The sequence below is a fragment of the Lactuca virosa genome, chromosome 5 (genome assembly GCF_052849685.1).
Source record: "Lactuca virosa cultivar CGN04683 chromosome 5, Lactuca_virosa_CGN04683_v6, whole genome shotgun sequence".
NCBI lineage: Eukaryota > Viridiplantae > Streptophyta > Magnoliopsida > Asterales > Asteraceae > Lactuca > Lactuca virosa.
In genome coordinates, this window is record NC_136430.1 from 435307179 (window position 1) to 435320230 (window position 13052).

At 30.1% G+C, this 13052-nt stretch overlaps 1 protein-coding gene across 1 annotated transcript; it reads right to left on the reverse strand.

Moving 5' to 3' along the window:
- Positions 1-6562: 6562 nt before the first annotated feature.
- On the reverse strand, positions 6563-7337 carry LOC145113562 (uncharacterized protein At3g17950-like). The gene has a single exon (XM_079049631.1). It carries the CDS (start codon positions 7297-7299, stop codon positions 6679-6681), a length of 621 nt encoding a protein of 206 aa, XP_078905757.1. The 5' UTR covers positions 7300-7337; the 3' UTR covers positions 6563-6678.
- Between the last annotated feature and the right edge of the window lie 5715 nt (positions 7338-13052).

The window sequence follows — 13052 nt, forward strand, 5'->3', positions numbered from 1 at the left end:
TACCACTTGTTGAGAATAAATCCGAGATGACGAATACGGAATATCAAGAAAAATCAAGAATCAATCACCAACATATGCAAGTAATCTGATAAAGGTTTTTCTTGTATTGATTATGAGATGAACGTACAGAGAAAACCCTAATCCTGGTCAAAAGCTTACACCAAAAGTAAACCTAATGATTATTTATAGGGAACAATAAATATATGCCATAAATATAAAATCTATGCCTAATATAAAACCAATGCCTTAGAAGAGCTCGATTAAGAACTTCTACTGTAAAGGCATCGTAGGGAATCATAAAATGATTTAACCCTAAAAAGGCTTCCCTAAATAACCAAATATGTCAAATCAGTTTCAATATCTCAAATACTCAACACGGACCATGAGCTTGAAGTATATAAACCACAAATTTGGAAATAACTTTCAATTTCAAGAAATCACCTCAACTCTCTCTTATGGTCGGAATCAATATTCTCCCGAAAACTTTGTAAGTTTTCTACTTATTACATGGTTTAATCGTTTTTATTAGGTTTTATATATTTTGAATAGATTTGTGTATGATTTTTTTTGTCAAAAAACGAAACTATGATTTCTGGAGAGGAAATTGCATCTACAGGGTTTGAATGAGAGGAAAACGCATCTGGAGGGTACAAAATCTGAGGAATTATGGATAAACGACTTGTACATTCACATTTGTAAGTGTAGATGGAAACGTACAAGTTACTGATACATAAGTCGTGCATCATTGATTTGTATATTCACAAGTATGTTTTCCTTATGAGAATGTACAAGTAGATGATGCATAACTTATGCATCAATACTTGTACCTACGATTTTATGATGTACCATGTGAGAATGTACGAATCAATGATGCATAAGACCCGCATTGTTGCCTTGTACATTTTTTTTGCCAAATTCTCTTTATTTTTTTCTAAATTTTTGTCATCTTTGATATATTATTAATAATTATGGCGCACAATATTTAATATTAGCCACTTGTAGAATTGTTTTTATTATTTTTGTCATGTTTGATATAATTTTAGAATGTTCATATTTAATATTTAATATTAGAGGGTTGTTTGTTTCATCATGTGAATCAAAACTTTCAAGCGATTGCAAACATTAAAGGGTCGAGATGTAAATTATGGCAACCGTTAAGTAGATTGGAAGGTATCCTATGTGATTTATTTCAGACGATAGTATTCGGAAATTTTTTGGAAGGTACCCTATTTGATTTATTTCAAACGACAGTATTCGGAAATTTTATGGACGTCCAAGTACTCTAAGGGGATGGGTTGTTTGTTCATAAAATGTTTCTATATCAGATCCGACCTAGCACAGTATTAGATTTGGATGGACAAAAAAATACATTTTTAGATTAGAGAATACAAAATGAGTTATCATGCGGAGGAGTTTTGTTTGATTATGGGTTTTAATAACCCAGATTAAGTGTCTAATACATAATTATGCATTTCACGATAATAGAAACAAGACTAATATTAGATTTATCTAGCAAACCACTCTCAATTTTCACCAAATATAAAAAGTCACTAAAATTTATATTATCCGTAAATCTCACATTGAAATTGAACATTCTAGTAATTCCTTCTGGCCAAACATATGTTAATTGAGAATCAACTAACTACAATCACAACGAAATATTCAATAGAACCCATTTTAGTAAAAAATGCAACAGAGAAATTTATAAACAAAACAATGACAATTTAACTTTTTTATAGAACATTATATATATATACTAGTGAAATTGTACTAAATCATAATCAAAGATGTTAGAAATCGTAGTCAAAATCTATAAAATCGTAGTCAAACTTATAGGCTTTTCATGGGAACGTGTATATATCGACAAAGAAAATAACAGTTGCCACCAGAGGAAATCAGGTGGCTATTAGCCATTTGCAACTTTATAAAAAAAACATTGCTTATCATAGATACACATTATTGGGTTGAAATGGGCCGAAAATAGGTCTAAGTCGTAGTCAGAAAGACCGATTCAATAGCTGACAAGAAATTACATGTAAAATGATTGTTATTTTTCAGGAAAAAAAACATAATTTTTTGGCAAGTTTTTGAAAAATTATTAACGTATTTGGTTAAATTGTAATTAACTAACTAGATTATGACCCGCGTTAAATGCGGGGAACACATAAATAAAATATAAATTTATAGAGATATTACAGAATAATTATAAAAAAAAACAGGGTTATTGGTAGTATTGAAATGTATAGAAATTACACTAAAATCGGTAAATATATAGCGTTAAAGGACCTCTTTATAGACAACATTTTTTGTTTTATTAGTTCAATGACATTGCTCGTCACATATAAGTACCTTCAAACATTTTTTACTTGTGACACGGAAAACAACTATATATAGCCAACCATGCGTGAAAATGGGTCTACACAAGTATAATCCAAAATTTGACAATGTACTTTCAAAATACATTGTTATTTTATGGCTATATTGCGAAATAAAACCGTTTATTTTAGAAAATAGCAACTTATTTATGTTCCTTCAAAATGAACCACATAACCCCTCCCCCCCCCCCCCCCCCCTTATTAAATATAAAGAAACTATAACCAATAAATTTGCAACGAAGCTAATCATCTCCCTCTACTTCATCTCTAATATCAAGTCTTTTTTTCCTTAATCTGAGTTATTGTTACTATCATCGACAATGTTAAGATTCATTGATGGCGTATTTTTTATTTTAGGGATAATATGACAGAAATCATTTATCCGGTGCATCATTTATGTTTATATCTTCGTTTTTTTGTTGATTTTGATATGCCTTCTTCGGTTTACCACCATCTTTTTTTTCACGCTCCTTTTTTTTTATGAAATAACATTTTTTTTGTGAAATTCGTTCTATGGTTGAGTATGTGCAGGTACGTTGATTTTTTTGAAGTAAAGAAAGTAGGGTTTTTGTTCGATGTTGGTTCCTAGGTTTGGTTCTTATTTTTTTGTGATTTCTCATAATCTACTGCTTTTTATTTTCCATCCTTATCTACAATCTTTATGTATAAAACACTTTGTCCATATAGTCATTCACTACAGAGTTTAATGAAGGAAAAAAGAAACACCCCCTTAGTTTTATTTACTTTGCAGAGTATCGAGCCTCTATGCAAAGCTTACAACATAATGAAAAAAACAAAAAACCCTTATGAGGTAAATGCCAATTACGATTCTACCCCTTTTCCTCTTGTAACAATTATCTCACTTTAAAACTTCAAAACATCTGTTTTTGTGTTTCAGCATATTATTAATAGCATGAAAGATCTAAGCATTGTTGCATTTTGGTTAATCACAATGCCTCAAATTATGGGAGGATTTAAATATGATGATGAGGTCAAACATAAAATATGGTTCTAATACAAGGTTCTTCTTCTTCTTATTTATTTATTTACTTGTTTTTTTAATTCAACTTTATTACGAAATTAAATAGCTTCTTTTGTTGATATTAGTGTTTCTTATTTAGAAAAATATGAGATATGATCAACTTCGTGATGCTGTAGCAATGAGAAAACTTGGATGAGCAGGAAGTGAGATAAATTTATAATTTATTAACTTCAATGAGAAATTAATAATTACAGTTTTGTTATTGAATTTGAAATACAACAGGGATTATATCAATGGATCATGAACGTTCAAGAAATGATCTAATGGTAGTAAAGAACATTCCTTACTACAAATCAAAGAGCAAATTAGAGGCAGAAGTGATGAAGCTCAATCCACCACCATATAAACAAAAAAAAATTCATTTATTTTTAGTGAATTACATATTTGGTCCATGTGTTTAGTTGATTTTTTCGTTTTTGGTCCCTGAAAGAATCAGGTTGCAGTTTTTGGACCTTCTTTCACTGTTTCATAAAACTTTTATGATTACCTAAGTTAACAGCCTAGCTGTTAGTTTGTTTTAAATGACCATTTTGCCATTGGTCCAAAACTAAAAAAAAAGTATAGCACAACTATATATATATATATATATATATATATATATATATATATATATATATATACACACACACACACACACTTAAGTTTAGAGTAGATTACATTTTTGGTCCTTGAGTATACCTGATTTGTTTTCAGAAGGTTCTGACGGGCGTTTTTGGTATTTCAGAGTCAAATGCTAACTCTAGTTGAGTACACACTTCTATTATACCGTGCATTCTTACCTGCCCATGTATGGTACCGATTCTTTTTGAACAAAGAATACGGGAGCCTATTTTCATCTTTCACAACATGCTTATATTTAACTTTAAAGCTCACATCAATTCTTGAGAATGTATATTTCTTATTCTTATTCTGTTATTACCGGAGACATAAGAAAACTTTCTAATGAGGGCGTTCATGTCTTTTGTACAACCCGTCTGTTATATTATGTCATGTCCTCTCTTGTCTTGTCTATTGATTTTTTACAAAGGTATACACACACATGTAACATCATAATTTCATTATATATAACATCCAATTTTAACATCGAGTTTACTGTTTTCGAAAATAAGATCATAGTTACCGATTAAAAAGATGGAACCAAGAACCAAACACAACATAAAAAAATTCAAAAACAACATTATACATTCAAATTATAAGTATTCAACAAAGAACCATACGAATGAGTAAAAACATATAAATTCGAAAACAATATCAGACTTACAGATTAAAAGGATTCAAGGAAAAAGTACATACACTTATTCGACTAATCAGACTGATGGGAAGGTTAAAGTTTTTTTGCTTTTGTTTTCTGTGGAGGCATTATGACATAATGTTTGTGTAAATCGATTATTAAAAAGGTTTGAAATATATATACAAGTCAATATAATGAAAATTAGCAGGTAATCAATTGAAATATCATTTAAACTTAAAATAGAAAATATCATGCTTGAAAGTGTATTGGTTCATAATAGTATCCGAAACTTTTGAAATTTGAAATTAATAGTTTCCGAGATTTCAACATATAATATATTTGGAAAACAATTTTGAATGGAAATAGAGCCTAAATTTAAGGTTTACATTAATAAGAAACAATTTTGTAGTTGTAAGTTTGAAAATAATTCAAGTATCATTTTCATTCAATTCCTATATTTAATTTCCTAATATAACGAATAAAATTAATATTGGTAACGGAATCTAATTTTGGAAACTTCAAAATCATCGCGTGAGGCTTTAAAACAAACGGGTTGACTTCTTGTTTGATCAAGGTGACGTAAGCAAATTGATCTAAGGGTGTAAACCTTATAAAGAAACACAATCAACGGCCCAAAATTTTTTAGATGATGTCATAAGTTTTATCTTTTAATAATATTTAGAGATTTTCTCTTATTTATATTATAAAGTATACAAATATTAATTTTGAGGTTAAGTTTTATATATTAATTTATATAGAAAAGAAGCCTCTGAACCTCCATGTGAAACTCTTTGAGTCACAAGAAAAGATAAACAATACATCATGAAAAACAGAAATTTGAACACTTTGCGTACAAGACACTTCTTTTATCTCTACTATTATAACTTTTCGTCCAAAACCAAACAAAAATCATACAATATGAGTCTTTTATGGTTTGAGATTCGATTTCTACGAGAGCTTGAATCAATCATTGTATACATATGGAAAATTAAGTACTTGGTGAAAGAGGCAGAACTGTAAAGGACCCGACATGAATTTTACAATGGGGATAATTGATAAAGAACAATTTCACGTCTTCTGCATAATTATTTAGTGGAAAAAATAGAATTTTTTTTCATTAAAATCAGTCTCAAGCTTACAGTCACATTGTTACAGTTAAATACAAGTAGTTGAAACCCTAATGTCACGTAACAAATGAAACCTAATTGGTAATCTACATGATAATGGTGGTTATGGTTTTCTTCCATGAGTTTTTACTATGAATATATTATGATCCTACCAAAAAGCAAGCTAAAACTTCAAATATAAAAGGCAAAGGTTAAAAACCTAAAGACTTTTGATTATACTGTAAAACAACAATTCCTCGGAAATTCAAGATGTCCCTCATTTTCAACACGTTGGTGGTCATTGAATAGTATTCAAGATTTCAAGTATCCTAGTTGGTTTCACCGTTTTGTCCAATTCCGGTGGGGCCTACACCATATTTGAACCTAAAAACTATCAGAAATTACAATTCATATTCATTACAAAGTTGAAACTAAATAAAAACCAGGTTCCAGATACTTCATACAAAAGGAGAGATCAGACATGACAATGGATACAGACGTTAGTTAAGATAAGGGTGAAAGCCAATAATGATCAAAATAAAGATTAAAACAAAGGCCCATGTTTAAGGGCATTCGATTATGACCTCTTTCTAGTAGTAAAAACACAATTGAGTTACTAAAATCGATTAAACATTTCAATTAAAGCAATATCCACAAAATCTTAGCTTTGAAACATCACTGTGTTAATCAGAATCAAACCCATGAAACACATGACTTCATCACCAGAAGTAAATTCAACAAATTAGGTATGTTTATCTGAAAATTCCTACTCAGAAATGGCTACTTATCTGTGAAAGTGAACGAGCTCTAACCAGCAATCAGTCATTTTATTGATTGATTCAGATGCTACAATGGTGTCCTAAATACATACATTGGGGATGAAAATGGCATCCAGGTTTTCACCAAAATCTACGGTTAATCTTCTTATCCAGTACCGCCGCTGCAGATTCCGGCGAGAGAAACTGAAAATCGACAAAGAGAACAAACAGAGGTCGGCCCTTCTTCGACATCAGAGGACGGCGGTTGTGGTGGTGGTAAAACCCTACCATCAGCGAATAACATTCCTTCGTTATCCCTATCACGATTATCCTCATCCGTATTCATCACTGCTTCACCATCAAACAATGCCTCTTCCCCAAACCTCCGTTCGACCTCCAGAAATTCCCCAAGCGACGACGGTTTTAAATCCTCACCACTGCACAACCACCACCACCGCCTCCTCCTCAACCTCTTCCGCCGCCGTTCAGACACTAAATCCACCGCATTACTCTTCCTCCTCCTGCGTCCACCAAACCCGACGGCATTACCATTACCATTACTCGGCGTCGATCCGAGAGTGACAGTGGGTGTTGTGTCACGCCGCTGGGAGGGAACTCTGAATGTGATGGTGGGGAAAGTGGTGGCGACGCCCATCAGAGTACCTAAGCTTGTGCTCCGGTCATGGAAGAAGGACCCAGTTGACTCGGTGTCGAGATCAGAGGAGGAGATCGAAGATATTGTCGGAGATGAGAGTGGCGGAAGCAATTCCATCGCTGGATCTACCATTTTTATTTCATCTTATCGCCAATGTTCAGATCTCTGTCTCGGATATATCGGCAACTGATGAGAAATGAATTGACTAATCTACCCTTTAAGTTCATAGGTACCTAAATTAAGAAAAATCTTGGATATATCAAAGATGTGTTCGTTTTCTAAGAACATTTTAACAAAATTAAATTTTCGGCAAAGCATAAAAATATGAAAAATTAACGGCAAATGCACACTCAAGAATTAAGACGAAAAAGACAAAAGAAGAGAAAAGAAAAGGAAACATAGGAGCTGACAAAAGATGATTCTCACCTCAGATGTTTCTCATTTTAACTTCATTGCAGTTTAAAGTTTAAACAAGAAAGAAGATAAAAAAAAAAATCAAAATCTTCTTTCTTCGTTTTTTATTTTCTGTAAATCGTACCTATTATTAAACTCTTAACAAGCATTCCATCCCGGATCATCATTGTTAGACGTAGGAAAATCTCATTAAAAACTCGAAACATTGATCTTATTTATAAGAAATCATGATTTTATTTTTTAAATAGAAAAGCCCAAAAAATCTTATACAATTGTTTACATATTCAGTATTTAAGAAATAATATTTGGTTATAACTGTTCTAAAAACATCTCAGAATTTTGGACCCGTCATATTGTTGAACAAAAAAATGACATACATAATACATTTTCATTATATTAAGATAATACTTTATGTTATACAAATTGGTTCATTTGATTTTTATGTAATAACCACTTTTTTAGATTGCTCGGTATGGGTACCACCACAGTGCCACATAATCATCGAGCCCTCAACGCCGTTTCTAGGGATGGTGTTTGTCCATGAAAACGCAGTCGTGAGGCTAAGAAATAAGAAATGCAGAGAGGAAGAAGAGAGAAACGGGTGTTGAGAGGCATTGAAGTGGCAACACGAAGAAATGGGCATTGAGAGGGGGAGGGGGGGTTCATTTCTCCTTTACGGCATTAAGAAATACCACCGATCACTCTTGGGAAATATCAAAAAAGGACCAAGATCTTCGAAAATGCAAGTTTTAAAAAATGTACTATATTTTTTGAAAAGTACTACAAAGTCTGATTTTTTCCAATTACTCATTTTCTATGATAATTTTTTCGAAATGTCCCTCTATTTAGGGTTATATATTTTTCATAATTTTCCATGACTTTGAAGAAAATTCTAAAAACATGTTCAAAAATTTGAATACATACCTTCGAAAATCTTAGAAGAAATTCCTTCTACAACACTATCACGTAAGGTTTAGACGTTTTAGTTTATAGATATCAAAATAAGAATTTAATCATTATCATAAAAGTTAAACTTTAATTGGAGTCTATTAATATGGGAGGAGTTGTAATTAATTATTTATTAGAAACATCATACAAATAACTGCAAATTTTCACAAAAATTGGGTTTATCTTAATAAAGATATTTATGGGAGAAAATTACAAATTTAGCAAAATACACTAATTACTTTGTGGAAAATAGCAAAAAAAAAAAAACCAAAATTGAAAATTTTATCCACTAAAATCGCAGATGGAAAAGTTCATCTGCGATTTTGCCCTTTCCATCTACGAACGTACAAGTGCCTAAAGCACAGCTATGCTTTAGACACTTGTACATCCGCAAATGGAAAAGTCCATCTGCGATTTTGTGCTGTTTATCTGCGATTTCGTGGCAATCACTATAAAAACGTTTTTTTTTTCTTCATTTTTCACTCTCTGTCTTGGAGAAACTCTCTCTCTCTCTCTCTCCTTAGAGAGGTTTCCCACCGGTTACAATGCAAACCAAATATTCATACATTTTTTTAGAGAGGTTTTCAACAAATTTTCCAAAGAAATAACCACAAAAATGATAATTTCTTGAAAAATTTTATATATAATAAAGTTGTTTCGTAGTTAAACCCTATCAATTTCGTAGTCAAAATTTAAAAATAAAAAAATAAAAAATAAAAAAAATCGAAAAATCACAGATGAAACACAGAGGAAATCGCAGATGGACATAGTCCATCTGCGATTTTAGGGTGGAATAGGCTATATATATACAGTGGAAAAAAAACATTTGCGAATGTACAAGTGCCTAAAGCACAACTATGCTTTAGGCACTTGTACATTCGCAGATAGATAGGAAGGTCAAAATCGCAGATGGACTTTTCCATCTGCGATTTTAGTGGCTAAATTTGCAATTTTGGTTTTTTTTTTTAATTATTTTCCACAAAGTAATCAGAGTATTTGGCTAAATTTGTAATTTTCTCAATATATGGAAAGTGTACTAATTATAGAGCAAATTAAATGAATAGTCCTTGTGGTTTTGGGTAATTTGCACGTTTGGTCCCTAAGTTATTTTTTTAATTCAAAAATCCCTACTGTTTGTTTTTTTAGTGTTTGGTCCCTGATTAACCTAAAAATACTATTATGCCCATATTAAATTTCTTTTTAATTTTTTTTATCTTAACAAAATACATATTTAATAAACAAAATAATATGGGTCCCATCCCAATCCCTTATTTTTTTCCCTCCGTTCGATGAAAAAAGATCCCGACAACAACTACCTGTCAATTCCGACGACCACCGTTGGTGAACTCCAGGAAACACCACCAGAACAGAAACCTGCAACCAAATCTAATGTCATCCAAAATCATAGCTTAAATTAAACCTAAAATCCAACTTGAAAAGGAAATATGAAACAAATGAACATCAAAATTTCTCAACCATTGTGGCCATGAAGATTCGACTGCAGTGACTCCAGGACATTAGACATAGCTTCATGTTCGCAGCGGAGAATTTGTCGGTGCGCGAAAGTTGACCCGAAAACTCTCATTAGGGAAGATCCCTTTTGAAAAAAAAAACATAGACAAAAAACACACAAATTAAGAAAACATTAATTACCATTAACTTTATTAAATAAAATGACAATTATACCCTTTTGTTGCATTTAATTTTATGATAGTTGCATTTAATTCCATTGTAGTTTAATTTATAATGAAGGGTATTTTGGTAAAAATGATATTTATTTTTAGAAGTAGACAATTATTTTGGGACAAACCAAAAAGGAAACATGGACTATTAATTTGGGAAGGAGTATATATATATATATATATATATATATATATATATATATATATATATATATATATAGGGAAGGGTTCTTTGGAAAACAAAAAAACCCTAAAAAACCTCAAAAATCATAAAAATGCATAAAAAAAATACCTAGAGATCACAAAACTTTTTTTTGACATTTTTTTTGAAAAAATCGCAGGTTTTTAAAGAAATTCGCTGAAAAAATTTTTGCATTGATTTTTTTTTCAGCGAATTTTAATAAAAAGCTGCGATTATTTCTAGCAAGTATTGTGTTCCTTAATGCACCAATCAAAAATTAGTAAATAATTAAATAAATAATTAAATATAAGGGTATAATAGTAATCTATACTATAATTATTTATGGTAAAAATACAAAATCAATTAATATCCGCTTAAATTAGGTTATCAGTTTCACAACCCTATAAAACCATAACTCATTCCTTCTCTCTTGCAAAAAAACCATCGATCAAAACCCTACAAATACTATCGTCGTCTACTGGAGGCTAATCCAGAACAACTGAAGATTGGCTAATATTTATTGAAATGGCGTCAAACAGTTTTTAGGTGTATTCATAAAAGTTTGTGACCCACATCATGTATTATTTCTTCATAAAATTTTGGCAACGCCCTTTGCCGGCACCCTTATCTCTCAAGATTCTAATGTTATATGATTTTCTTTCTTTCTAATTTCTTTATTATAGGTTAGAATTGTATTGTTATTTTTTATGATTTAATTATTTGTAGTGTTTAACTATTTGTTAGTATACATGTTTTATTATTTTTATAATTTACACTTATATCAACAAACAACTTGAAAATTGTTATATTCAAATTTTGTTAAACTTTTATTCCATTATATCGCAATATATTTTTTGTATTCAAAATTCAGGCATATATGATTTTTTATTGAGAAATTATTAGCAAGGTAGTCGTTTTTTGTAGATGAAGTTTTCGATTTTGTTGATATGTGACCTTTTCATCAAATGCAGTATAAAGATCTGAGCATCCGATTTTGCCCGCCAATTGTTTGCTAAAATGTTTGAATCAAATATTTCAGCCAATTCTATTGTAATCTTTGAACTATCATATCTCTCTAATACTAGCTTGGAATGATTTGAAATATTTTTGTGCATGTTCTCCTTTGTGTTAGCTACAAGTTAGGTTCTAAAGTCATTTTAATTGGATTAATATTGGCTGAGTTATAGTCCTTTGAACATTGGATGTTACAACTATATTTTTAGTACTTTTACTTTGTTCAGAAAATTTTTGTGATCTTTGAACTGTCACCTTTCCCACATTCTTGCCTGTAATAATATGACATTTTCCAACGTATTGTCCTCTGTGTTAGCTACAATGTAGGCTCTAGAATAATTGTAATTAGATTAAGTAGATTATTTGGATCAAGTGACTCGCGGAATACTTGATCAAGTGACTTGAGTATTACATTCTGTTAGAATAAATTAAAAGTCTTTAATGTCTAACCCATTCTATTGGAATTTATAGTTTTATTCTTTTAGAATATACTAAAAAATTTAATAGTTTAAAGTTGATTATGTTTTCTTTGTGGATATAGATTTTGAAGAGACTGTCATTGATGTGGAAAAAGAAGAAAACATGGAGAACGAAAGTATTCTAGCATAATGTATTCTGCCAGAATGTATAAAGTGTTTTTTAACAATAATATTCTTTCAGAATTGATTAGTGTTTTTGTTAGATTTTGATGTTTTTATTTTTTATTTTTTATTTTTTTAACCATTCTTAGTTTTAATCTTTAAGAATAAATGTAATTCTTAAACCATTATTAATCATTTTTTTTTCAGAATGAATGTAATAATTGTTTAGTCTTATTCTTTACGAATTAATGTAATTAGTGATTCTTTAAAAATAAAATCTGTATTATTTAGAAAATGTTATTCTTGATAATATGTTATATAATTCTTTAAACATGTTGATTATAAAAAATATATTGAATGAACCATATTCTCCAAGAATAAAATCGATATATTTATTAGTTTATGTTTGACTCTCTATCATTCTGACAGAATAAAATCGTTTACTATTAGAAATTATAATAGAATTAAATTTGAATTAATTTAAAAAAATGAAATTAATGATCCCTTAAAATCCGGAAATTTCTTTTTTTAATGTAGGTTAATTGACCAAAACACCATTTTGCTGAAATTTATGTGATTATATGGTACATGGTACCCTATTGTAATATCGTAAACCCTCAGATAATGACCATTGATTTTATTCATCCATTGGTCCAGAATTGTGCTTACGGCCACACAATAAATGTAAGAAACAAAATAACCTCGCCCAATATATATATATATATATATATATATATATATATATATATATATATATATATATATATATATATATAAGTTCAATAAAAATCATTATTAATTAAAGAACCAAAAAATCAATCCAAAGCGTCGGAATCTTAAACGATCAACGGACAAAAAGAGGGTAGTAGACTTTTAGAATGGATATATATGTACCGAATTATAACAAAATCACTTCATTTTTTTAGTTTTTTTTTTGCCATGCTTTTTATCGAAAAAATCGAATATACCATTGTTCATGATTTTTGTCTTCTTTCCATAGAGATCAATATTGATATATAAAAATACTTTTTTTTCACAAAAACTCACTTCATTTTCTTTGTTTTT